At 40.1% G+C, this 27785-nt stretch overlaps 1 protein-coding gene across 4 annotated transcripts in view; it reads right to left on the minus strand.

Annotated features, from left to right (window-relative positions):
- Positions 1–27785, minus strand: part of grm8b (glutamate receptor, metabotropic 8b) — a 417912-nt gene that overhangs the window by 210195 nt on the left and 179932 nt on the right. For all 4 annotated transcript variants that reach the window (XM_051951555.1, XM_051951556.1, XM_051951554.1 and 1 more), the window contains exons 4-6: positions 26500–26635; positions 21664–21818; positions 21444–21581 (exon numbers count right to left, since the gene is read on the minus strand). In XM_051951555.1, coding sequence (XP_051807515.1) covers positions 21444–21581; positions 21664–21818; positions 26500–26635 — 429 coding nt within the window. The remainder of the gene's footprint in view (positions 1–21443; positions 21582–21663; positions 21819–26499; positions 26636–27785) is intronic.

A 27785-nucleotide genomic window follows, 5' to 3' on the forward strand; every position in this document is an offset into this window, starting at 1 on the left:
TAGGCTGCAAGAAATGTGTGACCCAGTGGCTACTGACATCAAGTTATTGTCTGAAGTGTAGGAGGGAGGGCTTCCAAGAAAACGTGCATGAGCTTAAAGGTCTCAGTGATGTTTTGCGCCTTTTCAACAATTAAAATGTAACTAAGTTTACTGAAAGACGTTCATAGTGGCTGTATTGTTGTATCAGGTTATGTTAAAATAGTTTACACTAGCTATAACTGATAGCATTCAAATGTTTTTATATAAAAAAACTGCAAAAGTGGTTCAGTAATTTTCAAGAGGGCTCTTTGATTTATGAGTGACCTGTTCAAAGATGTTTGTTTTTTTGAAAAAAATGTATAGTTTCCAGAATTTTAAATACATGACACAAACTAATGTGTATCCTGATTGCAGTAAAAATATAAGCTGTGAGTGAAAATGTCATTTTGTCATCTTTCTGGCCATTAGAACATGAATTTTTGAACATTTATAATACTGAACACAAGGTTATAGAAAAAGCTTTATTGTTAGTAACAGTCTGGTCTGCTGGCGTTTGTGCAAAAGCATCAACATTGCAAATCATTAACATTTTCATCTACAAGAGCTCCTATTTCCCCTTTCCTAGTCCTAATATGTCTTTCAAACTTACAGAGAATTCATAAAGCTAAAATGGTGACCTGGATTGTGGTAGCTTGTCCAGACTGAAGTTATCTAAAGGGGTTTCTAAAGGTGTAGTTGTAGGTTGCTAGTGTATTCAAGTTTGTGTCAATGATGAAACTGAATGAACAACTCAATGGCAAGGGCTTTAACAAACAAAACAAAATGTCCTTGTGTCTATAAATAATTTACAGCATTTTTAAATGGATCAGAGTAATGATAAACTACTTTTTCAAATACATATAATGAATTTCCATTTGAAAAATCAGTTTCACACTGCATTCTGGTGTCTTCAGAGAGAAATGAATCAGTTCCAAAAATTGATTCTCTCCTTAGCTCAGATCCTGTTTCCTGACAAAACAGGTCAGCTGCAGCATTTGCATCAGGTAGCTCATCTTGGGCGGCTTTAGCAGCACTCTCCTAGAACCACATCAAAAAACAAATGTTGTAAAACTGCACAAACACATGGGTGCAAATAGTGCTTTTGCGGCCAAATGATGATCCAGTCTGGAAGAACATTTAATGTTGAAAATTGTGCATTCTGAGCTAGAGCACCCAGAAGGTGGCGATGTTCACATTATTACTATGACATTCAGATATAGTGGATGAGATTGTTCGCAAAGTATATAAAAACTAGGCATGCAATTATGATATTCTGACTATTTAAGTTATTTCTTAAGTCACCCTGCTAGTCCTGTGAATACATAAGACAGCAGTGAAAAATCTATTGTACCCGATTTGCTTGCCCTTTGTGGTAACTCTTGTGATATTGGGCTATAAAAATAAATTTGATGACTGATTTGATTGCTTGACGTTTGTCATCCATTGAAATAATAATTATCAACAAATCGGACGCTGATCGTTTCTTATGTGGTGTGTCATGAATCCAGGACCATAACAATCAATATCATCAAAATACACTCTTAATGGACCATTTACCTCTTCAATCGCCTTTGCCACCTCAAGCTCCAGCCGCTCGTCAGAACATGAGTTGGATGAATTTAGGCCTCGCTCCGCACACCACCTTTGCACATTACGTGCAGAAAAGCCCTGTGAAGCTCCAAACTGTACGGTAAGCGCATTGGCGATGTCGCTGCATGTCATCCCAGCAGATCTTCTCTCTGTTATGAAGCTTGCAAAGCTGTTTAAGGCCATTGAGACACAACTGCACCATTTAGCTGCGAAGACAGGTAACGGCGCCACTAACCAAAACTCCCTCCCTACCCTTAACCAAAATCCAATTAAGTGTAATGGGCGCAATGTACCAAGTATCCTAGGAAATAAAATTCCACGGGCGGGAAGCAGGCAGGCAAGCATTAAAACTTCCGGTTCCATTTCAAAATAAGACGGACAAGGACAACTCAGTGTCGTATTTCGATTCTAACGTTTGTTTGGCAAAGTGTTGGTGAAAAAAAACGGATATCGAAAAATGAAATTTAACTCGTTTTTCGTTATCCGTTTTTATTAGGAAAATAAAAATGGAATAACGGACCTATTCTGTTTTCTGATGTTTGTCTTGCAAAAGTGTAGTTAAAAAACGGATATCAAAAAATGAAATTTAACTTCTAATTTGTTTTTTGATATCCGTTTTTATTGAAAAAAGAAAATCGGAAAACGGATTGGTTTTCCGTTTTCCGATTTTTGTTTTGAAAACGAAAAACGGGAAACGGCCGTTATCCGTTTTTGGTGTTTTGACCCCAAATCGAAAATAGAATGACGGCGACGTACACGGACCATTGAGCCACACCTGGGATCAGGTGGCTCAAACTGCATGAAACCTCCCTCAATTCCAGCATCCGGCTCTCTCTAACAGGAGCTGTTTTCAGCTGGAACTTCAGCAGCACGTTTGTGGGTTTCTGGCTGCGGTCCTTATTGCACATGTGGTTATTTTGTGTGACAATAAACCTTCTTTTAGTCACTGTACTGTTGTTGTCTCCTGGTGTTGTTACAGCTTTTTTGAGCCAAGTTGTAACATTGATACATACTGAAGACATCAAAACTAGTCAGTCCAGAAAATTGCAAAAAACTTTGAATGTATCCCCAAGTGCAGTTGCAAAAACCATTGGTTGTTGCTAGAGGTACGGACCCGTACTTTCCATTTGCCAATCAGATACGTGAGATCTGGTCACGTGACTCCCGGTAGACGCTGGAGGTATGGACCCGTAGCATCGGTACTACAGGTACGGACCCTAAACCTGACCCTAACACTAACCCTAACCTAAACCTTTGCTTACCTTTCAACAGTTTGCAGTGGTTAGCAGCTTCTTGACTCGCAAGACTCGCGTACGGGTCCGTATCTGTCTGGCAAATGGAAAGTGCCGTATCCGTAGCCCACAGGCTACGGGTACGGGTCCGTATCTGTAGACACTACCAAAACCATTTAGTGCTATGACAAAACTGGCTCACATGAGGACCTTCCCAGGGAAGGAAGACCAAGACTTTCCTCTGCTGCTAAGGATAAGTTCATCCGAGTCACCAGCTTCAGAAATGGCAAGTTAACAGCACCTCGGATTAGAGCTCAGATAAATCAGATAAATTCCACACAGTTCTAGTAGCAGACACATCTCGACATCAACTTTTCAGAGAAGACTGCGCCAATCAGGCCTATATGGTCAAATAGCTACTAAGAAACCACTACTAAGGAAAAGCAACAGCAGAAGAGATTTGTTTGAGCCAAGAAACACAAGGAATGGACATTAGATCAGTAGAAATCTCTCCTTTGGTCTGATGAATCCAAATTTCAGATCTTTGGTGTCTACATGCATAATTCTCACCCTACATTAATTACTGTTGATGTTCAGTGCAAACAGAAATACTGGTGATCACATTAAAGTGTAGTGATGTCTGAGTGTATATCAGACTACAAACCTCTGGATGTTGGAGGACAAACATCGGGTAGGTATGTAGAATGTAGACTAATGTATTTTAGTAATGTTAATAATAAAACTGTAAACCCATCCTTCCCTGTTTGCAAGGTATATTAAGATAAAACACACGTGGTCCTGTAAAACAGTCCTAAAACTTGAGTATTCAAATCTCAAAATTAAAATTTGGATACCATCACAATGATTGAATATTCAGATATTTGGGGCTAGCCCTAAAAAACAGAATGAAATTCAAAATACAAGTCCAAAAAAAATAAAAATTTATAATGCACAATATTAAAGCAGATCAGTCGCAATCATACAGTCATGCAGTCTACGGAGCTCCGAAAGGAAATAAAGATGAACATAAAGTGAGCAATGCAGCCTTAATCTGTTGCATGCTCTCCTGCCAACAGTGATGAGTTTGTAGCAAACACCACGTATGCAATATCTTTACATTTGAAGTAAATTTAAAAATAAAAGTAAGTCATGGATGAGTGAGCTCAATTACCGTTGCTTCCATAGCGACGAAACCCGAAAGTTCATTGACCTATAACTTGCAAAACTTCTTTATTGCTTTTATATATATCGCGTTATAAATATTTTTTTAATATGCCACACTGTTTGGAAATCACATTTCCATAAAGAATTTTAAAAATAGAAAGAAAGATATGGTTTTTATGAGATCGCAAAAGATGTATCATTTTTTTTCTTTCTCCATGTCCTTCCAAGGCTCTGTAGAAGTGTATGATAATATTTTAGTACTTTATTAAAAACAAAGCCTACTGAAACTAAATGAATCAATAGTGACACCTATAAAAAATAAAATGTGCTCCATCCAGTGTCTGGTGCTGAAAAATAAACTAGTGTCTTCAAATAATTTAGATTTAATTTAGGTCTACTAATACTACTAGTAGCACTAATAATAGTAGAACTACTAGTGGCCCTAGTGCTTGTAGCACTAGTGCTATTACTGATGTTTAAATGAAATTTCTTCACTAGTTCACTAGTTAAAGTTTAGTTTCACTCCACTAGTTAACAAGTAAGCTAAAAAATGCCCACTAGTTTACTGGTGGAGTCAAAAATGACTTGAACTAGTGAACTTGTAAAGAAATTTAAATTAAAAAGTACCACTAGTAGTACTACTACTACCAGTGCCACTAATAGCATTAGTAGCACTAGTGCCACTAATGCCACTAGTGCCACTAGTAGTACAAGTGGCAGTTTTACTGCTCGTTGCAATACATGCTAATGGGGAGGAGGATGAAAGCGTGTAATGGTTTCCTATTGGCTGTTCATTTCAAAATAAAATAATCCAAACAGTCACGACTCCTGCTCATTTCATTTTCTAAAATAAACATGGTAGAAAGCATCTTGAGGCATATCAGACGAAGGTGCAGAGCATCTGTGCTGGCAGTTCCCATCTTGTAACATGAAGGGCATTCCAGACGTGATCTATCTGTAGTGCTTATCTTAAGTTGCGCTATTTCTCCGAGTGTCCCTGGTCCCGGAGTTGGATGCTTCAGATCTGCGGTCGATGTTCCACCAACTGGTCTAGTCTCCACCATGTCCACTGTGGGATGCTGCTGCTGCTGACCTTCCTCCAGCCCTCTGCTTCCAGCTCCCCTTTTCCACCAGTCAACTCTGCATCGCCCTCACTATACTTGTTATGCTAAACTACATGCCATTTGAATTTTACTGCTAGCTATATATGTAGTATATTTAATGTCAGAGCCGTACATCATAAGAGTAAACTGAGTCAGTTTTCAATGTTAGCTTACACTTTGTTTGTGTCACATATCTTGTCATACATGTATCCAAATGTGTGTTGTACTTTCCTTGCTTTCCCACCCCTCCCTCTCCTCCCATCCCTCCCCCTTGCTCTCCTCTGTCCCTCTCGACCCGCCCGGCCAGCAGGCAGATAGGTCCACCCTAGAGCTGGGTTCTGCTCAAGGTATTTTCCCCTGTTAAAAGGGTGTTTTCCTTGCCACTGTCACCTTTGGGCTTGCTCTGGGGGTGAGGCATATGGGTTCTGTAAAGCGTCTTGAGACAATCTGACTGTAATTGACGCTATATAAATAAAATTGAATTGAATTGAATTAAGTTCTATAGCTCTTTCAAGCTCTGTAGTCTCGATTCTTACTTCAATCAAGTTTCTTGCTGCCATAACCACCTCATAAACAAGGGGCAAGAGATCGGTTTTATGCGTTTTATTGACCAACATCATCACAAGAGCGAAGACAATGATAACAATAACGGCAAAACTACCGTATTGCAACCACCCGCTTGTTTACTGTGACAGAACACAACACTTCCAGCACCATTATTCTTCTTGGTTGACATGTGAACACAACTAGTGAACTTGTAAAGTGTTGTAACTGGCAAACATGTTCACTAATCAAATATGATTTATATATATATATATATTTTTATATTTTACTAGTTAACTAGTTGTGTGCACGTCAACTAGTAAACACTTTTATCACACATGTTCAGTCAAAATCAGTACAAATTCAGTATTGAATCTGACAAGTGAGACAAAATGTCTTCCACTAGTTAATTAGTGAGATGAATATCAGTGTCACTCGTTAGCTAGTGACTCACTCTGGACCCAACTAGTTTACTAGTAAGAAAACATGCATTTCACTAGTTAACTAGTGGGGTCAAAATGAACCCAACTAGTCTAATAAGTGCATATCTTGAGATTTACTAGTTAATGAGCAAACATTTTGAGCCTCACTAGTCAGCCAGTAAGGTCAAAATTGTCTGTAAATAGTAAAGTAGTCTGGGTTTCTGCATTCACTAGTCAACATGTAGCCTATAATAGGCAGCATCTAGGTAACTAGCTGTAATTCCTCAGGGACTTGTCAACTAGTGTAAAACATGCAAATGAATTGGGTAGGATAATGACAAAATCTGAATCCTAATTGGTGTATTTTAACTGTAGAGCCAGTAGGAGTCCTGTATGCACACTTTCTCCCCACCTCCATATTAGTTTTTTTGTATAACTAGTTAACTAGTAAGTACTTTGGCATTCACTAGTTAACTAGTGAACATTTTGGACCTCACTATTTGAACGAGTTAAGTCAAAATGTCTCATTAGTGTAAATAGTGGATATTTGAGGCATCACTAGTTAACTAGTACAACTTTTGAGCCTCACTAGTTAAATACTTGGACTTCAAGAGGCTTTTACTAGTTAACTAGTCAGTATTTTGTCCTTCACTAGTTAACTAGTGGGTGTTTTGGTTCTCACTAGTTGACTAGTGCAGGAAATCCTAGGTCACTAGTTAACTAGGGAGGAGAATCCATGTTTGATTAGTTAACATGTTGCTGAAAATGAGTGACTAGTCAGAGTTTTTGTGAAACTAATACGCCAAAGTGCATAACTATAGTGTGGCTGAATGTCCAACTCATGCTGACAAAGACCGAACTAGTGAAGAAAACTAATGACTGATATCAAGGATATGGAATAAATGGTCAAAGTGCCTTCCATAAGAGGACAACATTAGGATTCAATTTCCTACTCTAACTTGTAACTCATCACTTGAATCAGGAAACAAAAACTTGTCCCCACTATCCAAACAAGCCTCTTTGTTGACTGCTGTTGCCTGCTCACAAACAAACACGACACGAATTATAGATCCTAATCAATGACAGGCTGACAGAGAATCCATAGGCTGGAGGCTGGAGGCTTGAAGATCGGGGACGACTCCGGTATACAAAGGCTCAGATCTCAACTGCCAGAGAAGAAGAGGAGCTCATCTTTGAAAAGGATTTCACAGAGGGGTTTTCAGGCTGATGCAGCTGATTTGGTTGAAAGCTGCTTTTCTCTGAGCAGGAAATGTGGAGTGGAGTGTTTAAACTTCAGTGCTTCACTTCAAACACAATCCCTTCATTTTACATTAAAATTCCCTAAATTTATCCATATGTAATGATATTACTGACCTGGTTTAATAATATTTTTGAATGGCAATCAGTTACTGAATTGAAAGACAGTAAACACTTGAAGCAATTATTTGTGCAGTTTCAGGCCTTTTTAAGATGCAAAAACCTTGTACGTGTCACGCCCCCTCCACATAACTCCGCCGCATTCCTTGGCAGAGAAACAACCCTAATAAACATCACGGAGAAACATAAACTCTGCGGGGGTCTGGTGTGTTATAGATTCAGTTGGCTCCCTGCTGTAGTAGAAAACTTATCTATTCCATCAAAAATAGAGATAAAAACTGTGAACACACTTCATCTAATGAGTCACACATGTTCTCGAACACTGTGTGAACCTTGAGTGTTAGGAGTCAAGAGCCTGCCTCATGCTATGCAGAAAATTCTGAGTGTGATCAGTGAGAGTTGCTCTGAACAGTGCTCACAATCAATTCATTAAAAGCCACTGATTGCTTTGATTTGGCGAAGCTGCTATTGTCTCTTGAAGTAAATGGGAGATAATCCAGCCCCACTGATTTCAGATGATTTACAGTGGCAGGACTTTGCTTCTCTGACACAAATGCACAGACTGAACAAAAAGATTTGTGTTTCTGTGTTAGGGCCATAATTGAACAGTAATGTGAGTAACAGTGACGGGAACTCTTGTTAATGAACACACTCAAAACACCTGCTGACAATGAACAGACTGATACAACATTCTGAGTTGCAAAAATGAAAGCCTTGCGTGGAGGTTATCCTCTTTATGTGAATCTCCACTATAGGTAACAGTATCTGTAGGAGGCTGAAACTTCTCAATGAAGGTCTTCTTCAATGAAAGCTGAATTAGTATGGCATTTGTATCCAGAAAATCCTCTCCAAAATAACATTTTGTTGATTAACCCGCTGTAATTAACTAATGAATGAATTTATTTATTCATTCATTCATTCATTCATTGTAATGAATACCTATATGGGAGTTCACATTCTGGGACAGAGACAATGACCTTTGAATAGGTTTAATGAGTGTAACTTTGGGGCTAAGATGTGCTGCCTTGTGCTGTTTGATGGCTTCTCCTCACAGCACTGGGTGAAAACCCTGCTGAGGCCTACAAGACAAAGAAAAATAACAGTTTAAGAAACATGATGCAGTGATTGGACTTAGTAACTGAATGACTATAGAAGTGTTTAGGCCTTCTGATACCCGAGGCTCCGACACATGTGCGGTAGTTCATGAAGCAAATATATTGAACCACTGTGCCGAGGCGTGGTTTGGTCATGTGACTTATGACGTTTGACACACTTGAGTGATGTTTGAAGCAGTTGAGTGCTTCAGACGTCAACGAATCACCTGAACTCCAAAACATACTTTACCAAAATCTATAATATAATCTGTAGTTGCTCCAGCCCCATGTGAAAATGACATCAGCCTGTATTTTTCGAATGTAACAGCACCCTTTAAATATTTCCTGACTCCAAAATCTAAGTGAAGGGTATATAGGGTTACAGACAGACATGCCAAATAAGAAACATGGTGTCCAACAATTATTCTCATTATTACAAGCATTTTTCTTAGTATTGTATCCACTAAACACCATAGAATCATCTAGTGTTGTTGAACAGGAATGTGTATGACAAATCAAATCCAAAACAATCCGTGAACCAATTAACATGTCTCATTTGCAATTCATGTTATTGACCACTAGATGTTCTACTCGAGCACTCTGTGTCACTGAAGCCTGAAGTCAAGAAACATGTTGTGAATGAAGTGTGAACTTCAACAAAGCCTCAATAAGCCATCACTAGAAGTGGGTATTTGGCATTATTTTAAGAATGTGTCAGCTGAAAAGTTTGAAATGACTCACCTCTCTTTTGTTGTCTCAGGTGTGCCAGCCAAAAGAGTCACCAAGAGTCACTTTTTAAAAGTTCCGGAAGGAACCAAGTGTAGGGGAGACGAGGGTGAGTAGTCTTCTCTTCAGGAGATAAAATAAATACATTGATGAGGATGTCGGTAGTTGTTTTTAGGAAATAGATACTTAGTTTTACTGTTTGTTATCATAGTTAAAAGTAAATTTATGTTGTATTTTTGTGAATTTCTTGTGTTTGATTGTTTTTGGTTAGCCCTTATGTTGGTAGGCCTGAGGGGCTGCCCATAAAAGGCTAGCAGTTGAGTGTGAGCGAGGGCAGAGGTAAGGAGTGCCACAACACACCAGATAACCACCTTGCTTTGGGGTTTTTGTTTGCTGTTTGTATTTTTTTGTGTGTTTTGTTTTTGTAATGTGGATGTCGGTGAATAAAAGCCAGGTTGGTCTGCATCTCAAGCCTCCTGTTTTATCCAGCCACAGAATGGTCATCCCAACACCCATCAAAAATACTTTTAAAATTCTGAGATAGCGGGACACTTTATAATCCCAAGATAATGTAATAAAAAACATCCCTACATTTATGACAATGTCCTATAACCTGACATGACCACATCCTCTGCAGGTGTTGGATTGAAGAGATCACCTTTGGAGCAACGCTCTTTATGCAGTTAACTAGCTCACAACAATGGCATAACTGTGTGTTGGAGTAGAACATTGGCTTGATGTTTCTATGATAATAATTACTTCACCAAGGAACACGATGGAGTTATGTGATGGTCGACATTGGTTTGCTGTCTGTCTGTTAGCAAAGTTAATCAGAAACGGAATTGGATGAAATTTTCAGGGAAGGTCGGAAAAGACACAAGGACCAAGTGATTCGATTTTGGCAGTGATGTGGCTTATAGTCTGGATCTAAGGATTTGTTAAAGATTTCTGTATCATTGCGAGATAACGGCATCGCATCACTGCAACTATGACAAGTGAATGCTATGTCAACTGCCTGCTGCGGACAATGAATTATTTACAGATTTAATCCATCGGAAATCATAGAAATACTTTGCAGCCTTAGAGTGGGACACTCTCTGAGTGCTTTTCTTAAATACAGCATTAATATGATTTGTTAATTTGGAAGTGGTTTAGAAATATGATCTGAGACAGTACTCTTTGTCTAAGTAAATCACTGGTAATACAGACGTTAATACTAAAATAATTTTGAATTATGTCTTGATACACATACCATATCATTGAAAAAAATGTCTACAAAAAACAGTCTCCAATTATTAACCACAATCACACATGTGTTTTGCCATTTTGTTGTAGATTTTGTTGTAGTCTGTATGACAATGGCAATAATAACTTGTTGATCACAGTACTGATGTAATTTACATCACTAAATGGTAACTGCCACCTCTGTTAGTCCTTCACTTGTACATTATTATTTTTTTTTTTTTTAAAAACTGCTCAGAAATGAGTTTCAGTGAACAATGAGACCCCTCATCTGGTGTAGGCAGGAAGTTAAAGGACAGAACTATGAGGTTGGAGCACTTGCAGAAATACAGAATAGACACCGCACATTATTGGACAGTTATAGACATCTATAAATGGAGAATATAAGAGTTATGTGACATGTGTCTACCATACCAGAATATGGCAGCACATTTTATTGTGTCAAAGGTTTCTGCACTTTAATAAATTATCATTACACATGAATTTTCAATGTTTAGCAAATATGTAATATTGGATTTGTGTATGAGACTTTTCATCTCATATAAGCTACAGCATCTCCTCTGCTGGCCTATTGAAGGAGCCAGTTGACTCCAATGACTATTAAATTCAATTACTACAAGAAACTAATGAACATAAGCCTGTTGTATAACCTCTGTCTATAAATTCTGCCATGCATATGCGCACACACAACAGAATATGTTTCTATAGTAGCCCTCCCAACTCTCTGCAAGTCATTTTTATCAGTGAGTAAAAGTGTGACATTTTAAATGTTTCTGTTGTGTTTTCAATTTTTGATGACTTTCACCCCTGTAGGGTAACACACTGTGGCATTTAACTCAGCACAGACATGCTGATGAACACTAACAAATACTTTGCAGCCTTTCAGCACTTAAAGGAGAAAGACACTGCATGAGTCTTGTCCTGCTCACTCAGCTGTTTGCCTGTTTGTGAGAGGACTCTGCTGCAGCTCCAAAACTCAATCAGGAGCCGCTAACACAATCATTTGAGATGTGGGTCCTGACAGCAGCCGCATGATCAAAGCTCAGGTAAGGACTCATAACATTATCAGAGTAGCAGCTGGCACACAGCACCTTTTCTCAGAGCGCTGACATTGGTCTTCTGCTGTTTCGCTTCTGTCTGCAGCTGGAGAGAGGCTGACGCTCGCATGTATTTGCCAACACCTTCCACAAATCCTGTTTTGCGTGTCGGACATGTTTGCAAGGGATTTGGCCTTCTGTGGCCCACTGTTCCACAGAGGAAGTTCTCTTGAATCAAGCAGGATTACATGCTGCTGCAAGGACTCTGCAGTCAGCAGGTAAGGTTTCAGCAGGGAGCAGGAAGTGATTGGAGAGGAGAACAAACATAATTTCAGAACGGATTCAGGCGCTTTTAAGATACACCAGTCTACAATCATTGTGGTACACTTTTACACATTCCCTTTGCTCCTCACCTTCAAACTGACTTAAATCTACTTTTTTGTATGTTGTCCCTGTTTGTTAGCCAAGTATAAGCAGTAAGCTGCTATAAGCACAAATTTCAAGAAAAAGACACAGGTGCCCACAAATATACACCGCGTCCCAAAAGTTCGTTCTCCCCACTGGACAATGTGTTTGTTTGTCACCAATATGGGTTACACCTGCTAACTGTTTGGTTGTTTGTGTGGTCAAACTGTCAGGTACCGGTATATAAATTTCTTACTTGACCAAAATGCATTACACTTGCAACTAAATTTTGTTGTTACCAATGACCACAAGTAAGGGTGGAAAAGCTATTCTTTCAGAGTCTGAGATTTGTGCACAGGCCATTGCAATGCAGGAGAAACTCAACAGGTAGTTCAAACCCTTAGCAGAAGTATCTGTTGGGTGCAGAAATGGTGGCAAAGGCATTCTCTGATGAATGCCCTCTCTACCCAACAGCCAAAACAACTGTATCTATGCAGATGATTGTGAAAAAGTACCATCTTCTGAGCAAGTGAAATTCACAGCCCATAGTATGGTTTCGGGGGCTATGACTGCTTCAGGTCTCTCAGAGCTGCACATTGTGCCTCAACGTACTGCTGTTAATGCGCAATGTTACAACAGCAACATTCTAGAAAAGGTACAATTTCCAGTTTTGGCGTGGAAGAAAAATTGAGGCCTGTAATTGAACAGAAAATGTGAAACATACGGTCGGAAATGGTAGGCAGGATGGGGGCCTTGCTCACACTGTCCGTATGACTCAGCAATGGTGTTCTGAGTTCAGTTCAGCTCAACTCTAATGCTGTGCCAGAGTCAAGGAAGACGGAACCTTCCATGCTCAAGAACCTCAAACATCTCATGCCTGAAAATCTGAAAGCCACGCTCAAAGTGAAAGTTTGTTTTTCTGGGGAGAACAAACTTTTGGGGCACTGTGTAAAACAAGAACATTGCTAACAAGGTTGAGATCTGGGATGGACAACAAGTGGACCACCTACAGTGACAACTTGTTATGGATTGACAGGTAGGTCACAGCATCTTGGTGCTGGTGAACAGTGACAAGCATCTACTGACATTTGTCCAACAAATCAAACATGCACGGCTTCGAACATGTGTGTGATATGCAGGTGTTGTGTTGTGTGGATGAATCCAAGCCATAGTTTTTCTCATTAAAAGAGCTGTGTAGGATGTTTTATCAGTGCACACACAGAAGGGACAGCTAGAGGACCATGACGAGTTATCCACTGAATCTGTCGAAGATTGCAATGAATTAAAATAGCATACTCCACCTTTCAGGGATCTGATACTTACATCTTGCTGTAAGATGCCACCAGGTCTTGTCAAGTCCATGTATATATCAATTTTTCTTGCTTTATCATTTTTTCTTTGACCCAAAAATCATCATCATCCTCTATTTTGAAGGTCATCCCAAAGTTTGTATCCCTGTCCTGAGGAGTGCCATGAGTGAGAATACACAATATTTGGTTGCTGCAGCATTTGCATGTTCACGTCTGATGCCAAAATATCACCAGGTTTTATTTGTGTTCCTTTTTCAGCATTTTTTTCAAATGACTGGATCTGTGGCGACTGTAGGTGTGGTTAAAAATGTGAAAATCATCATTGATCAGAAATTGTCTCCTTTTCACTCTCAAACATTTTCCCTATTTTAACTGGTATCGTGGAAAGTCTTATAGTGAGGAAGAGGAGAGTCTTGTCTTTTGATAGCAAAACAAATATTTATTAAACTAATCATCAATTTTGGAACATCGGATTTGACAAGATGTGCTGAATTCAAATCAATGTCAGCAGTTGTGTTCCATTTTTTTCTGCTAACAAAACTAAATAGATTAAGCTGATTTTATGAAAAGAGTTCATTAAACAACTCAAGAAGCTGTGTTGGTGGGTAGTTTCTTCATATATTAAACTGTCTTGAAATCTTACGATGGTCAGGTTGAATTACAGACAACTGTAGATTTAAGAGGCACCAAAACACTGAAAACAGCTTGATAAAAATACAATAAAGGGTTTTACATCTTTACCTTCAGTTATTTCATGTTTTACCATCAATGATCACAAGGTATACAGTAGAAAATTAATTTAGGAGGAGTGTTTTCCAGCATGTTTTTGACTGGCTGGAGTTTGCTGTTTTACAGTCCAGCAAAAGTTGAGCCTGGTTTAACAATTGCTCAAGATTTTTGAGCCCTGTGTGTTTGTTTCAAAGGTGAATGTGATTTAATCATGTTGAATTTACATGAAACTCCACAATTTTACTAGAACTAGATTTAATCATGTTTAAATAACGTGACAAAATCTAGCCAGGTAAATGAGCATGCACTTAAACTCGCGAGATCACTTGCTCGCACTAGATTTCACCACTCGCGTAATTATCGTGATGTTGCAGAAGGAAACATGTGGTACACCAGAGTTAGTCTGAAACAGGTAAGAAAACCTATTTTCATTCATCTAAAATCAAATGAAAATGCATGCATGAAGTCAGTATCAGTTTACCTAAGAATTTCAGCGATATTTTGGCAAGTACATGAAGCAGCCGGTCGTGTCGGATATATGCTGCATTTGTGTAACCACGCACGGGTGTATCGTCACATTCGTTTAAATATTTTTTAAAAATTGTGCCAAAATAGTAAGTACTTCTGTGGTCATTTGAGAACATGCTTAGGTGCTTTTTAACCACAAATTGAAGGACTGAATGGCGTCCTCATCCACCTGCAGCGCCTGCCTTTCCCTCCCTCTCTCTCTCTCTCTCTCTCTCTCTCATCCACCGGTGTGGATTCAGTCTGGGCAGCTGGCCGCTCGTTGTTAAACTTTGTCCTAGCTCACTGTTACGGTTCTATTCACACGACGATATTTTAATGCTGGCCTGGTAACGACTCACAAAAATGACTGCCGTTAAAAAATTTGTAATATGCCATTAATGTGGCAGCTAAATTAAAAGCAATTTATGTTTTAATATTTACTAATACATTCTGATTTGATATACCTATATTGCAATGTATAACATATGGCATTCCATACATTTGTCCTCACTGTATTAAAAGCAGATTTATACTAACTTTATCTTTCCTGTTTCAGGCTCTTATGAAATGGCTGCCCTAGTGACACTCAGAATAATTCTGGGTAAAAATGACTCCTGGAAACTGATTATTCCTGAAGGAATGCTGGAGTCTGTAAATGACCTCATCGAGCAGATAAAGAGAGGGCGTGGTGTGAATGACCACTTCAGACTTCAGTACATGGATCCTGATTTCAAGAATGAATTCTTGAATTTGGTCTCAGTATCGGACATTCAAGACAAAAGCACTGTCAAGATCATCTTTACTTCAGTTGCTGCCCTCCCTGATGGCTCCCCACCCTCTGCCTGCTCACATACTGCCACCTCCAACACTCTAAATGACTCCTCAACCACTTCATCTTCTGGCACCTCATTTGATACAGACTTTTTGTCTTCTCCTGAGTCTACCTCAACAAGATGTTTTGGATGGCCAATTGTTTTCCCTGTCCCTCAGTTCACCTACGATGCCCAGCTACAGCTGGAAAGGGCCAACGCTGCCTTCAGAGAAAATGGAGTGTTGTTGAATCCTAACACTAAACTGAAATCTGCCATTCTTGATGGCCTGGCTGAAGCAATCATTGAGTACAAAGTGTATCCCTCTGACAGGGAATTTAATGAAGTCGCAGAAGCTCTTGTAACAAAACATCCAGTCAGTGGGTATGGCGGCTGGAATACAAGCCTAAAGTATAAATTTGCCAACTACTGAACAAAGCTGAGAAAGTTGGGATGCCTTGAAGTTTCTGTCAATGCCCTAAAACACAAACCTGCAGACAAAAGTAGTCCTGCATATCATGTGAAGAAGCCAAAAAAGCTGAAATGAATTACTGCCCTACCTATCGAGTCGGTGAAACAGCAGAGACCCTTGAAGAAACAAGAATTGCCCTACTCACAGAAGTAAAGAAAAGAAACAATGAACACAAGGTGGCCACAATGATGGATAGAACCTTTGCATACAGAAGGCAAGAGGTAGTTCAAGAAGCACCTATGATTGCTCCTTTCAAAACAAGGTGGCCAGCTCTCTTCAATGTGCACGAGGTAAGTAAAAGGATGAAATAGCATTTCCATCTTGAAATCATCTTCTTGCAGAGGGCTGGATGTTTTATTTAAATGTATTGGCAGAGTCAAATAAGTAACTTGCAACCAATCATGATTTACTGGAGGAGAGCTTTTGATGACATTCTGACAAATGAGTATTTGAATGCCAGAATCTAATATGGAATGAATATGTATTTATTTATTATTCATGAAGAAACTGAAATGCATTGTTGCTTTCTTTTTCAGATGAATGCAGAATTCAAAAGTATCACTACAATGCATCTGCAGTCGAAGTTCTTCAGTGACCTGGATGCTGAATTAGATAACCTGCTGAAGGCATTTGCCAAATAAAGTGGACTTCAAGGGAGAAAGATAAAATCCATCATTTCACCTATGGGCCAGGTATGATATCATAGGATAAATGGCAGAAACATAACTTAAAACCCGGCCATTGTAAAAATAATTGCACACCACTTCCAGTGTGAGTGGCAACATCTGAACAAAACTGTCTCTGGCAGCACTCTTGAATGGAGATGGCAGGTGTTCATACCCCATTGGCTACTATGTTTATAGTTAGACCCTTCAGAAAAACGCGATTATGCGATCGCATGAATTCCCGCATTAATTACCAAAATGCCGCTGATTATGCGGGGGTCAATTATTGCCCAAAAGGTTGCATAATCCCCGCAAAACAGCACATAATTCCTGCAGGAATCTCACATTTCCTCGAAAAAAAAGAGAAGTATGCGGGTCCCGCTTGATTTCACAATTTCCGCATAAAATGAGAAAACTATAACCAATATAAATGGAGTTGTGAGTGAGTTTTTATGTGACGCCCGGCCTGACATCATCAGTTCGCGCATTCACACAGACACTAGAAGCACGAGCTGATGCGGAGCGCGGCACCAGTGTTGCCAACTTAGCGACATTTTCGCTAAATCTAGCGACTTTCCAAAGCGTCTTAGCCACAAAAAGCGACTAGCCACAAATCTAGCGACTTTTTTTGCCGTTTTGGAGACTGACAGGAAAACCCGGATCATTCTGCAGTTTTCAACGCGCAGCAGATGCTGCTGTGAGCTTCTCCCCCTCCCAAAGCACAGGCTGTCAGTCCAGTAACCTCGCGGCAGTCCCACTGTCTGATTAGAGGACACATTCCTCCGCGGCCAGACGGCAGGTGAATCATATTTTTACATATTTCACAACTATTCGCATACTTTGCAACTTTCTGCAATTTCCCCGCATAAAATGGCATAAAAACCTTGCATATTTATTCGCATAATCAAGGATTTTAGCCCGCATAATCAAGGATTTTTGCCCGTGTTTTTCTGGAGGGTCTATATAGTGGTCCTTGAGCATGTGAAGCATTTTGGAGTTGTTTGTTTTTCATACATTTGATATATAAATATTTGTTTTACATTTTCAGGCAAATAGCATAAAAACCAGTGTATATCTTCATATAAGACATTCACTCAGAGCCAATGAAGCACCAGTTTTGTTCAAATTTTGTTGTTTTTAAATTTTTTATTGTGAAATTTATTCAACTGTTTTAACTGCTCAGCTATGTTCTTGAGGTTCACATAATAATTTTAATGTGTTAATGGACAGATTCTGACTCTACTGAATCGATCCCACTTGGCAGTCATCAGGAGTGATTTGCTTGTTCCTATCCTTCGTTCTCTCTCCACCTTCTGACCAGCCAGATTGGTCCACAACCCAAATTCCTCCTCCAACAAGACCCCAGTCATCACCACACCAGCTATAAATCCTCAACCAAACTCTAAAACCCGGTTTCCAGTTCAGGGCTTAAATAAAACCAGGACGAAATTAATCTGGTTTACATTAATCCACACTAATCCAGTTGCTTTCTGAGATCTTATTTAACTTCAGATCAGCTAGTTCCAGACAACAGAGTCTCAAACTAAGGTAATTAAGGACATTTAGATCATGTTTTGGAAGCTGAATCAGATTAACAATCAGTGTTAATTTCACTGACGAAGAGTATGACAAAAAATTTTCGTCACTGAACCTTTTAGACGTACGAAAAACTTAAAAAAAAATTAAAATGTCCGACATGAAGATGAAAATTGCGACAAAATATAACAGAAACTTTAGTCAATGAATTAAAACAAGACGAAAATGTTAGGTCAGGAGAAGAGATCCAATTAGAACTACTCTTTTTGTGGGACAAATTGGGAAGAAATCCAATCAGAGCAAACGTTTTGGGGGTAGGTTAATCTATGCGGAAGCAGCAGAGTCATTATCAACTTTGCACAGTTTGCAGGACACTTTCACAACAGTTAGGTTGTTTACATTATGTTGAGTTATTTTTAGTTGCAATGTCTTAGTTACACAGCTTTGGTTGATTTCAGTTCACTTTACTCTTTAGCAATATGCGGATGTTTTGTAGTGCACCCAATCTGAATTCAATTTCTCACAAACAAAAGAAATGTCAGAGCGAGGTCGGGGACAAAAATGAAGAATTGATATCTGGTCACACTTCACATATGACAAGTTGTCATGTGTGAAAAGCCATGATCATGTTTTTTACATTAAAATGTGGTAGATTTCATACAACACTAAAGTCCTTTTGTCTTTCAATATGTGGAGTGAGATTATGGAATGGAATGGAGGTGGAGCTCAAGCAATGTCAAAGCACGACACAGTTTAAGAAGCAGTACAAAGATATGGTTTTCACGCAACCCGGTCTCACGGGGATTCGTGAAACTGTCACGTAAGTTTTAGTTTCGGTTTCGTGCGCACCAACACGATTTCGTCATGTTTTTCGTGCCGCTCACCACGAAATGTTTTTCGCTGTGGTAATCACATCTGAAAGTGGTTTATACCGGCGGATTCATGACGATCTAAGCTGTCCATCGGCGTATACTGCTTGTGTGATCACGTTTGCGGCCGCCGGCCACCGGACATTCTTGAAATTCCTATGCAAATTGGTAAGTGTAGCACCGGCTTATGGTTAGGTTATGGTTAGGATTATGGTTAGGGTTATGTTTAGGGACGATGTCATGCAAAATATAGCGTTGGATTCGCCACGGTTTTACATTAAAAATATAATATAGCCATTCTTTTGAAATACGTTCTGAGTGGCACGAAAAGTCCGCCGTTTAAAATACATTGGTGTGCATTTCGTGGTGAGCAGCACGAAAAACATGACGAAATTGTGTTGGTGCGCACGAAACCGAAACAAAAATTTACGTGACAGTTTCACGAATCCTCGTGAGATCGGGCTGTTTCACGAGATACAGGGAAGAGGAGGAGGGGCTTTGACAGGGGTATATCACTGAATACACCACCTGCTTGGAGGAGACAAAGGCCTGAATGAGTTAAAACTTTCTCCAGCTAAACAGTTCCAAAACTGATGCCATTCTTGTCGGCACCCCTCATCAGGTCTAGTCAACCTCCATAACCACCATCACCTTGTTCAGACAAGACATTCCCTTCTTTTCGGCAGTTACAAATCTCAGTGTGACACTGGACCCTCACCTGACATTCAGCAGCCACTTCAAACATCTATGCAAGTCTTAATTTTTCCACCTCAAAAATATTGCCAAACTCCCTCTCACCCTCACCCTTTCTGATGCAGAAAACTCGTCCACTCCTTTGTCTCCTTCAGGCTGGACGACTGCAGCACGCTTCTCATCAGGATCCCTAGCAAGAGCCTGCAAACGCTTAAATACATTCAAAACAGTGCTGCTAGGATCCTGATAAGAATGTGGAAACAAGACCACATCACACCCATCCTCTGTTCTCTCCACTGGCTCCCCATCTCCTTCAGAATCCAGTACAAAATTCAGCTCCTCACCAATCAGTGCATTCAAAGCAATGCCCCAGATTACTTCAAAGAACTCCTCTACAACCAATCATTCAAAAGACAAAACTGCATCAAGAATTGTTACCTGTTTCACCCCCCAGAACCAAACTCCAGAGCATGGGAGACAGGACCTTCCACTCAGCCACAACTTGCATCTGGAACTCCCTCCCTGACCACCTGAGAACTCCACAGGCAGTGGATTTTTTAAAAAATGACCTAAATATCTTTCTTTTTTAACAAAAAAAAAATTTAAGGTTTTTTTTTGGCCGTTTTATGACTTTATTTGATAGGTGCAGTGGAGACAGTGAGGAAAAGAGGGAGAAGAGTGGGGCAAGACATACAGCAAAGGGACGCGAGCGGGATTGGAACCCAGTCCACTGCGTCGGGCAAGCCCCTGTACATGGGTTGTCCACTTAACCCATTGACCTATTCGGGCACCCCCAAAAAACTTTTAATTAAATATGTCCCTGAAAATTTTATTTTTATTTTACCTGGGTTTATTTTGTTTCTATTCTTTTTTGTCTTTAATGTAGCACTGAGATTTTGTTGAAATGAAAAATGATTGACAAATAAAATTTATAAGTATTATTATTTGATATTTGTTAATTGATATTTATTTCTATTTTGTCTGTAAATATGGACAGCAATAGCTATCGGAGTGGAGTACTGAGTGACTGATGGTCGAGATGGAGAAGGGGTAGGAGTAAATAAGCTTGTGCTTTGTCGTATTCCTTTTAAGATATGTTGGGTTACTTTGTTTTGTTATATTTTTTGTTTTGTTGTGTTTATTTTATTTTATTTTTTTATTTTGTTTTGTTGTCATATATTTACTAAAAGTGCATAGTGTAAAACCAACAGCTGCACAGACAGAAGCTTCACACTGTACCTGCAGCAGAGAAAGAAACCATGTTTTCCTTTTTGTTTGTGCCCCCAGAGGTGCCTGAGAACAGCTGAGTCAGTAGCAGAGAATTTAACCTAATCACACTTTTATTTTTTGTTTGAGAGGTTTCTTACTGCGATATGAGAGCACAGTGGAATCAGGGCAGCATATTAGTTTTCCACGATGTGATTTTTGGTCTTTGCTTTAGGGAGAACATTAAAGGAGCTATGTGTGTGCAAGAATGCAGAAGAGAGTTTTTAAGGTGTCTGAGGAAATCCTGAGGCGGAAAGTAAATGATTAGCTTTGTCAGTCAAGCCAAGTTCCTTTTAGCCCCAAACCACAAAACAGCCTCAAAAAGCTTTAAGGCCAGAGAAACCAGGACTGTATCTTTGCAGGGCCAGAGAGGAAAAAGAGAAGGTCCAATAAGGACAGAAAGATGCAAGGACAGAAGGAAAGAAACAGAGTGAAGAAAACAGAAGGGAAACGAGGAAAGGACATGTTGTAGAAAGGCAAAGCCAAATTCAAAAAAATGAGAAAGAGATCGAGGAGAAAACAACAAAACGAGGAGGCAAAAATGGAAAAGGGATAGAGAGAAGAAGGAGAAGGTAGAGAACAGCGTCTGCTGGGATAATGAGGTTTATATCCACCTGTGACTTGTGGATCCTACCTGTACATTTCTTGGGGCTGCCAGGTCTCTTGCCGTGCATTCCCAGCTTACACCCGAAGTTCTCCTCCCAGAACTCAGCAAACCAGACGTTTCTGCGATTGTTGGACAGAGAGCGGCTCTTGAAGTAACGGTCGAAAGCTGCAGAAAGAAGGAAAACATCTTTACAATCATGATCTCTTTCAACATGGTTTCTAAAGTGTGGTCAGGTTTCCCTCCTCACCGTCCACTGATGCCCTCTTGGGGAGGATGGTGATGGCACCCTTGGCCACCTCCTCCTGCTGCACCACCGGAGAGATCTTGGCACCCCAGCTGTCAGAGCCCACCCACAGGAAGTGACCTGTCAGGTTGTTGCGTTTCGCTGCATCCAGGATTCGCCTTTCAGATGACAGATGAGACAGCCAATGAGAGAGTCACTTCACATTTACCAGCAAAAATATGAACGGGAACATTCTCTGATGAAATCAACAGACTAACATTCATCCATCATCCATCCATCATCTATACACTGCTTAATCCTCATTAGGGTCGCAAGGCGGCTTACTTCAGGTGAAGCCAGAGGACACCCTGGACAGGTCGCAAGTCTAACATAGGACTACATATTGAGAAAAACAATCACACACACATTCACACCTATGGACAATTTAGAATCACCAATTAACCTCAGCATGTTTTTGGACTGTGAGAGGAAACTGGAGTACCTAGAGAAAGCCCATGCATGCACAGAGAGAACATGCAAACTCCATGCAGAAAGATTGTGAGAAACCAGGGATCTACTAGCTGCAAGGCAAAAGTGCTAACCACCAAACCACTGTGCAGCCCCAACAGACTAACATGCTGATGTTAATATTGACTATCTTAGTTTAGCTTTTTACCATGCTAACTTTTGCTAAGCAACACTAAACACCAAGTGTAACTGAGGCTGATGGAATGTTGTTTCCTCTGCAGGTATTTGTTCATAAACAGTTTATAAACAACCTAAAGATGGTGCTACATAAAAAAAGTTAAAATCTCACAGAAGTGGCAAAACTCCCAGAGGAGATCATGAATGTCAAATTTCATGGTAATTTGTCACAGGCTTTGTCTAGCCCCGCCCTTTTCCGGCCATCTGCTCCACTGCCAGTGTGTCTTCGGTCTATGAGGCTCTCCGCAGCTGCTGATCAGCGGATTGAGTGCAGCAGCGGGAACTGCACACCTGCAGCTCATCCATCTCTATAAAGACCAGCTTCACCCAGCAGTCGGTGTCGGATGATCCTGCCAGTTGCCTGAATTTGTAACACCAGCCATCCTCCAGATTGAGGACGTGGACCCCCGCCTCCCTCCAGAGCGAGGACGAGGATGTGGTCGGCCGGATTGTTCTCCGAAGAGGATCCAGTGTCATCTCTGGCTGCCGCAGCTGTGCTCCGCCAGTTGCTGTGAGTGTTGGTGCGTGCCACCCCCTCAACTGCCGCCCCGCGGGAGCCTGCCTTTCCCCTGATTGTCGCCCCCCGGGAGTCTGCCTTCCCACCTTCCTCACCCGTAGTGAGTTCTGCCCTTAGTTTGTTTTGTATTATTGTTAATAAACCCTGTTTAAATCCAGTTGCCTGCCGTCTGCTCTGAGAGACTCTCATTTTGGGTTAGATTTTGCCTCCGTACTGTAACATAATCCTTCATAAAGTTATTACTATTTCACTCAAAACCACAATTGTCAAACTCCTCTATGTTTTTCTTGTATGCTCATATTGGAAACATGAGAGATGATCAGTTTGGTCCTTTACACTCTCATGAATCTTCTCTTGCTCTGGGAGGTCTCAGGATGACTGATTTCTTTGTGTGTGATTCAGAGCTGCAGATTAACATCAGCTGTAACATTGATTGTATGTGACTGAGAGAGTCTCAGACACTCTCAGTGCACCCACATAATTGGAAACTTGCTAGTTTAACCTGCTTTGAACAGTTGGTGAAGGAACTGATTAAATACTCCGACAACAAGCAGATACAGAATGTATATGCGTTTATACTGAAACACATAGTAGGTGTGTGTGTGTGTGTGTGTGTGTGTGTGTGTGTGTGTGTGTGTGTGTGTGTGTGTGTGTACATGTAGACCTCAGCAGCCACTGTACATCCAGGAGCTTGAAGTGGAGAGGGTGAGCAGCTTTAAATATCTGGGCGTTCACATCAGTGAGGACCTAACCTGGACACTCAACTCCACACAGCTGGTTAAGAAGGCGCAACAGCGGCTGTACTTCCTGAGGAGGCTGAGGAAATTTGGCATGTCGCCTAAGATCCTCAGCAACTTCTACAGCTGCGTCGTTCAGAGCATCTTGACCAGCTGCATCACCGTGTGGTATGGCAGCACCACTGCTATGGACCACAAACATATGCAGAGAGTGGTGAAGACTGCTGAGAAGATCACCAGGACTCCACTGCCCTCTCTGCAGAGCATTTACCACTGCAGAGTCAACAGTAGAGCTGCCTCCATCCTTAGGGATCCCACCCACCCCCAGTATGGTCTGTTCAGGCCGGAGGTACAGGAGTATGAAAAGCAGGACCACTAGGTTTAAGAACTCTTTCTTTCCCACTGCCATCAGACTCCTAAACTGCTGACCGGAGTTTACACCAGCAGCACAATACTGTACTGCCTTATTTGAATTTGTATTGTATTGTATTTTATATTTTAAATTTTACACTTGTGTTATTTGTTCTATTTTAAATTTCTATTTATATTCTTTTAAATTTGTTCTTACACATTAGGCATTAGGTGGACAGCAGAGTAAGAATTTCATTGTACAGGGAAACATGTTTCCATACTGTGCATATCACAATAAACACTTTGAATCTTTAAATCTTGTTGGGGACTCGCGTCATGGTGGGGACCAAAAATGAGGTCCCCACGGGGGTAAACAGTGTTTTCTTGGCCATGTTGTTGTTACTCAAAAAAGTAAAAGTGCAAAAAGTTTCTTTAGGGTTACGCATTGTTTTGGTCTGTGTTAAGGTTAGGGTTAGGGTAAGGGTTAGGTGTTAGGTATGAATGGGAGTCAATGGTAAGTCCCCACAGGGATATAAGAACCAGACGTGTGTGTGTGTGTGTGTGTGTGTGTGTGTGTGTGTGTGTGTGTGTGTGTACTTGTTTCTGCTATACCGGTGGGGACTTTGACCTGACTATTTGCTATAAAGGTGGGGACTTGTCTTACGGTGGGGACCTAAAATGAGGTCCCCACGGGTGGCAACACCGTTTTCTTGGCCATATTGTTGTTAATAAAAAATGTAAAAGTGCAAAAACGTTGGTTTAGGGTTAGGCATTGATTTGGTGATAGTTAGGGTTAGGGTAAGGGTTAGGAGTTAGATATGAATGGGAGTCAATGGTAAGTCCCCACCGGTATAGAAAAACAAACGTGTGTGTGTGTGTGTGTGTGTGTGTGTGTGTGTGTGTGTGTGTGTGTGTGTGTGTGTGTGTGTGTGTGTGTATTTGGAAACCAATTTCCAATGAACTGGTGGATGAACTATTGTTGCTAGTTTTTATTGCAGTGCGGTCCTACAGAAAGGAAGCAGCAAATTACTTTTGGCCTTTGTTTTCTACAGAGATAATGAGGCTTTTGGCTGTTCATTGAATATTTCCAGAAGAGATGTGCCATGCATATATCCAGGTCTGTATTATTATCTTGGTGATCTACTGGCAAATCTTTGCATGATCTACAGTTTTTTAAAAAAGAGTTTAGCTTCTTTCTAAAAGAGGAAGGGCTTCCCCTGTCTCTTCAGTTTAGCTTTTCACAATTCTGCTACCATTACCTTTTTTCTATGTTACTGAATGCAGTACAAGACACTCTAGTCCAACAAATCCTGGGATATTTAAAGATGATTTGATTGACTTTACTTTTAGGCAGAAGTTAATTTGTATTCATAAAAAATGCATATAATTACAAAACCCTGGTTTTGCTCTTTTTGTCACAAGATGCAATGTTTGTATTTAAGAGATAATAACTAGTGTTGTGACATGATTAAAAAAGTAATCTTATTATTTAGAGGCCTTGTATTTAATTCATTGTAATTTATCGCATTTCTGTCAAATAGCAATATTTGACAAAATAATCAATTTTTTTTCAATTCAAATAAATTTTGGTTGATGACTGAATCAATGAACAGATATATACATTACCAGTCAAAAATTTGGACACACCTTCTCATTTATTTCTTGACAGTTCACTATGTAGATTGTCATTGAAGGCATCAAAACTATGAATGAACACATATGGAATTATGTAGTAAACAAAAAAGTGTGAAATTTATATCTTTCAAAGTAGCCACCCTTTGCTTTGATTACTGCTTTGCACACTCTCACCCCAAACCATCTGGATTGGGTTTAGGTCAGATGACTGTGGAGGCCATGTCATCTGACACAGCGCTCCATCACTCTTCAAATAGCACAGTCTGAAGGTGTGGGATCATTGTCCTGTTGAAAAATAAATGATGGTCCAACTATTTGCAAACTGGATGGGATGGCATGTTGCTGCATAATGCTGTGGCAGCCATGCTGGTTCAGTGTACCTTCAATTTTGAATAAATCCGCAATAGGTTGGATATTTTGAAAAATCTAAAATCCAAAACATGTTTTGACTTATTTCACATATTTTTTTCTCAGTAACATTTTATCTTCACGGACATTTTAGTTTGTATTAGCTGTGAAACTGTACAACAAAACTAATAAGAAAGCTGTTGGTGATTTTGCTCTTAAACTGTATTTTTTGCTCTGTGTGATGTTTTTGGACCAAAACTTAAATGTGGAAATAGTCTTCACTAAATCATTTCAAACTATGTGAAGTGCATTGTTTGTACATTGCTTATTTGTTAAAGTCACTGTATGCTGCTCAAGACTTGCACAGTTTTGAAAGTGACAGAGAAATGTTACTTAGTCCGTCCTACCTAGTAAAAGTAAGTAGCAAAAGTAGCCATTGCGCAATTTACATAAAAGTGAGCTGGGTGCTCAATCTGTCATAAAGCCAACAGCTAACATGTTCAGATTACTGAAAAGGACTGCATGTCTGAAGGTGCTAATTTTGATTGTAGGGAGTAACATTTTTACCGGATGTCGTCCTCGTTGGCAAACATGATGACAGCTCGGGCGTTGGGCGTCTCTACTAGACGGAGGATGATCTTATCAAACTCGCCAGGTTTCGGCTCGCGAGGAATCTTCAGAGACTGAGCAATGCACACCCCATCTGAGAGGGAGAAAGAGAGACATGCTCAATATTCAATGTAAGATAATAAATGAGAGATGTGTCAGGATCATCCTGAAGGACATTTTAGTCATTTCTGACGTTTATTGTCACAGCGCAGTCCATCATTGCCAGAAATATACTCTTCAAGTCTCATTCACTCGGACGCTTATATTTACCTCCGCCAAGGAGGTTATGTGACACCCGGCGTTTGTGTGTCCGTCTGTCCATCTGTCTGTCTGTCTGTCTGTTAGCAAGATAACTCAAAAACGCCTGGGCAGATTCACATGAAATTTTGAGGGGATGTAGATTATGGTAAGGGGAAGAGCTGATTTAATTTTGGTAGCAATCTGGAAAGGATCCTGGATTCTGGATCACTTTGAATTTTTAAGTAGGTTTTAGTATGTGGTCCAAAATAGGACAAAAATATCATAGGTTAGTATGTTGTCCAACAAATTGGAACAAGGTGTCCAGATAGCTCAACTGGTTAAGAAGGTGATTCGTAAACAGAACTGTGTCAGAGACACAGGTTTGATTCCAGCTCATGATCCTTTACTGCATGGGTTACCTGTTTTCCTCTCTACCCTTGGCGGAGGTCTGCACTCTCTGAGTGCTTTTGTAGTTAATAGTGAATGTTTTCGTCAATGGTCTGAGTGTTTGAGGGGAGGCATTTCTGTCTGTACGGCATGTCGTAATGAAACGAGCTGAAATACCGTTAATTTCTTGCATTCACGTACTGTTTGTCTACCACCGCTCTCTCTCTCTCTGTATTCATTCTCTTGCTCGCTCAATCACAACCCAGCTCTCTCTAACTATCCCACAGCAGCCCTGTAGATTAAGATACTTGCCAGTTTGCAACACTGTCTGAACTGTGTGTGGCTTGCCTAGTTTACCTTTTTATGCTTTTGCAGAAATGTCTGCAGGTCTGGGTCCGGGGACTTTTTTTTCGGTGCATTTCTCTTGAAATATTTACTTTAATTGCACTGGCAATAACTGCCTTCTTTCAAATGAAATAAAGTAAACTTATTTTTTTTAAAGTCAACAATGTTTATTAAAAAAAAAATAAAAGTAGCATTTTACATTTGGTTGCATTTTATGCTTTTGTATGTGTATTTTAAATAACATCAAGGCTACAAATATTTAAAATTAAATT

This window comes from Acanthochromis polyacanthus, chromosome 8, assembly GCF_021347895.1.
Source record: "Acanthochromis polyacanthus isolate Apoly-LR-REF ecotype Palm Island chromosome 8, KAUST_Apoly_ChrSc, whole genome shotgun sequence".
NCBI lineage: Eukaryota > Metazoa > Chordata > Actinopteri > Pomacentridae > Acanthochromis > Acanthochromis polyacanthus.